Source organism: Montipora capricornis, chromosome 8 (genome assembly GCF_036669925.1).
Source record: "Montipora capricornis isolate CH-2021 chromosome 8, ASM3666992v2, whole genome shotgun sequence".
Lineage (NCBI taxonomy): Eukaryota > Metazoa > Cnidaria > Anthozoa > Scleractinia > Acroporidae > Montipora > Montipora capricornis.
Window position 1 is genome coordinate 51,996,165 of NC_090890.1, and position 4,311 is coordinate 52,000,475.

At 41.4% G+C, this 4,311-nt stretch overlaps 1 protein-coding gene across 1 annotated transcript in view; it reads right to left on the reverse strand.

Annotated features, from left to right (window-relative positions):
* Nucleotides 1-1,615, reverse strand: part of LOC138013481 (polyunsaturated fatty acid 5-lipoxygenase-like) — a 26,542-nt gene extending 24,927 nt beyond the window's left edge. Inside the window, exons 1-2 of the mRNA XM_068860567.1 lie at nt 1,266-1,615; nt 1,020-1,155 (exon numbers count right to left, since the gene is read on the reverse strand). Coding sequence (XP_068716668.1) covers nt 1,020-1,155; nt 1,266-1,553 — 424 coding nt within the window. The 5' untranslated portion in view covers nt 1,554-1,615. The remainder of the gene's footprint in view (nt 1-1,019; nt 1,156-1,265) is intronic.
* Between the last annotated feature and the right edge of the window lie 2,696 nt (nt 1,616-4,311).

Consider the following 4,311-nt stretch of genomic DNA (forward strand, 5'->3'; position numbering starts at 1 on the left):
TAAGATGCCATTTGTTCATTAGAATTTGTTTGCGATTGGGTGAGGAAGTTCCTGAAGAGAGCGTCTAACTCAGCAACGGCAGTTCTTATTACGGGAAAGCGGATAAACTGTGAGAGGAGCAGGATATGGTATAGAACTGCCTTGCTCCTTTAAAGTGCCCCTGTGATCAAAAAAACCACTTCCTTTTTTCCTTCAGATTTTGAAAGTGTGTTTACTTAACACCTGACTGGCAAAATTTTGAGCTTTGATTTTTATCCAAAGGCCGTTTACTTTGAGTGTAAGTTTTGGATTTCACGGTCCGCCATTACTCACGTTCAAAACTGACCGATTGGACCTCAGACGGTTGGATCTAGGGAAAAGTGACGTCAGAGGCTCACTAGCTTAAAATTTCAGCGTGTGAACGCAGCTTATTATATATGCAAAGAGTTTAAAAGTCTGAAAGCCCAAAACCCCCGTGCTGCATATTAATTCTGCGGCGTACACTCTTAAACTAATGAGTCTTTGACGTCATTTCTCCTCGATTCAGCTCTCTCAATAACATAATGTTAGTGATGGCGGACCATTAACAAGGAAACTTACAGTTAAAATAAACAGGTGTCTGTTTGAAATCAAGGCTTAAACCTTTGGTCGCTTAATGTTTAGTTAAAATAGTTTGAAATCCAAAGAAAAATAGGAATTGATATTTTGTCACAGGGGCACTTTAAGGAGAAAATTTTCGTGCAACTGGCTTGAAGAAAAGTTTAAAAAGGAAATGAAATGAAAAAAAAGCTAATTGTAATCGAAAGGACTATGTTTTGTCCAGGACAGTCGACTGCGATTAAACCGTTAAAATCGAACCCATTTCGTTAGATATACGGGAGGATATTTTAGACCCTGTGGACCCCAAATAGGTGTCCGTGTCCGCTTACGAGAGACGTCCGATTACCGGTGGCGTCCTTTAGTGGAGGTTCGACTGTACTCAAGTTTTGCCAGTCAAAGCAAGACAGATCCACTTTTCCTGCCGACAGTTTAAGCCCTACCTCCATGGATAGTCACCTGGCGGATGGACATCGGGTTGGTTCCCGCCAGACGCTGCTGAGTGAAGTACTTGTCGCTTATCCATAAAGGTTTATTTCTAATGAAAGCCTCATATCTGGAAGGAAGTCTTGCGTATCTCTAGAAGGAAAAAAGAGACCGTTTCGTTAAGAAGAATTCCGGGCAGGAAACGTTTTCTGGTTGGTTAGTACCCAGTAGTCAGGAAACCAAGACCCCCCTCATCTACTTACTCCAATTGCTGGCTCCATGAATGACTGGAAAGATGCTGATAGCAGGAGATATTCTGAAATGTTTGTGATCTCCTTTCCACCAGTGATACTCAAATATTGGTAAAGAGATGCATTGCTTGTTAAAACCGAGGTAAGATAACCATTGAGGCAGTATCTGCTGAAAGGATCTTGAGTTAACACAACAGCCAGTTCATTGGGTGTCATATTTAATGATGCAAAGGCGTGCACGGAAGCGTCGAATTTGTAGGTAAACGTGGCCTGTTTTCCAGCCAGCTCATTGTCCCTCATCGCTTTACATATTTCACTGGTCTCTTGAGGAAGGGACACCTCACACGGGACTGCAGTTACAGACCTTGATAAAGAAATGAAATTGGTAATTATAATATAATAATATAAAAATTACTTTAGAAAAACTAAAATATCGGGACTTTTATTGGCTTTTAAATTTAAAGCTACATCAGCTAACTCCAGCTGGCTTATAGCATGGCGAGAATCTTTTAAGATGTTTACAAAATGTGTAAAGAAAATAAGTTAAGAGAATTTAATATGGAGGTATATGTCTATGACAAAATGCAATCCTCTGTAATAGATATAATAATTTCCAATTCGTGAATGTATCGATCCGAACACCCGTTTCAGGTATCATTCAGATAGTCAAAATGCAGAAAAAGGCATAATGCAAATAGGCATAACGCTAAAAGGCAAAACGCAAATAGGCATAACACGACGGAAAAGGCAAAATGCAAGTAAGCATAACGCAAATAGGCATAACACGAAAAAGCTTAATGCAAATAGGCATAACGCCAAAGGGTATCACGCAAGTAGGCATCACGCAAATAGACATCACGCAAATAATCCTTACGCAAGACAATCAGCGGTCGTAGGAATGACCTGGAGCCTTCGTATCTTTTTTGAGAAGATGGTGATCGAACGGGCGATACCTTCTTCTTCCACTCGAATGTCTTGGCTCAATATTAGAGAATTGTTACTGAACTATCACGCCAGGAAGAAAATGGTTTCCTGAAGTGATTTTGATTCCTTTCGACTTAAGCAATTAATCTATGTCCTTTTTCAGCTGAAACTATTAATCAACAGAGTGCACAGATAGTCTATTCTTCGAAAAGCTTTGGCAATGACATAAAACTTTTACCACGAAGTCAATGCTACACAGGTACCTGCTGTTTTTATACGGGTCAACCAGGCCGACCAAAATTCTAAATAGAAGCCGACAGCTTGAAATTGCCACAACGATGTCCTTTTCAGTAAGCGCTCTTTCTTGCTCGGACTGATCTTCGGTTGTTCTCTCGTCGCTCAGAAGCCGAATTGCATCGCTTAAAACAGACGACACTGTCTACTGTGAAGCAGACCCTACACAATTTGCAACCATTTTCAAAATGGTACTATCTGAACTAGCGGCGCGAGTTTCTGCGGGGGCTAGTTTTGTAGTGCTTTCTGCAGCAATTACCGACCCTTCCCCCACTCCCGACCACATACCCACCCCTTCCTCCCTCTCGCGTTAACACTTTTAAAGAGATGCCTTTTCGCAGTATGTCTATCTAAGTTATGCCTTTTCACGTTATGCCTATTTGCGTGATTGCTTTTGTCATTATGCCTTTCTACATTTTGACTATCTACATGATACCTGAAACTAGTGTTCGCCCTTCAGGCTCGGATCGATGCATTGGTGATTTGGAAATTACTATATCAATTATGAAAGAGGATTGCATTTTCTCATAGATATACCTGACAGTAACTTCCATTATTTAAGTTCAATTTTTTTTTGGTGACCAAAAAGAAATCAAAAGGATATGGAATTAACAGTGAAAGTGATTGCTTGTATTGCGATGAATTAGATTCCATAGGAAACACTTTTCTAGACTGCCAATTCACCTTGTCTTTTACTCGTCCGCTGGTGTGGTGGTTTAATGCAACAAACAATACTAGTTTGTAAAAGAAATCGTGTTTGGCTTGTTCAAGTAAGCCTTGCTGCGCATAGGGCTATGAGAAGCTTTAACTATACTTTATTATACATGATGTATTACATCTATTCAAACAAGCTTAAAGATAGCTCGATTATTTTGTCTGAATTTTCTTTTTCTTTTTTATATGTATCTTGGTATTCAACTGTCATGTAAACTTCCGAATGTGTTACGTGTTCAAAAATTAATAAAATATAACAATGAATAATAATAATAATAATAATAATAATAATAATAAACTATTCTGTCAGTGGCTCCTCCGTAGACTGCTGCCTAGTCGTGGTGGGGGAGTTTGTGTGCCTCAGTGACCTCGAGAGCTTTACCGTCGGGGGTATTCCCCCAGAAGGTCCAACCTTGGCGGGCGGGTCAAAGGGTAGAGACCAGACTAAATGGTAGTCACTGGTCATCCAGGCTGGGGGTTGGGCGTGCAGCTAATCCCCGCACCCCGTAAAAATTATCTGATTACGGAAACCGAACCGGCCTGAAGAGTCCTCATGGGCCCGATGAGGATAAGTAAGTAAGAAAGTAAGTACTCCGTCAGTGGAGAGTGGTTAAAGACTGGTATTTTTCGAAGGGCCCCCGCCGGACTCAAATCAGTAAGGACTTTTGGATCGGAGGACGAGGCCGACTACGAGAACGAGTTTCCGTTCTGAGAACGCGCACTTCGAAAAAAGTCGGCCTCCAAACCTGCTGCGCATGCTTAGTACGGAAAACTAGTACTCCTAGTCCTCTTCGTCCTCCGATCGAAAGCTTCCTAACCTCTGCTTGCTGGACTTGATCTGGGTCTATGAGTACGAGTTTCCGTTCTGAGCACGCGCACTTCAAAAAATGTCGGCCTCCAAACCTTATGCCCATGCTCATTACAGAAAACTCGTACTCGTAGTCGTCCTCGGCCTCCGATCTAAACCTCGCTAAACTCAGCTTGCATTTGCTGGACTTCATCTGGGACTTCATCTGGGACTTCATCTGGGACTTCTATTACTGAAATTTTTATAATTGTGCGGAATCTTACCTTCAAGCGCCAAGTGCCAAGCTGCGTTTTGGCTTCCATCAATCAAATTTCCAAT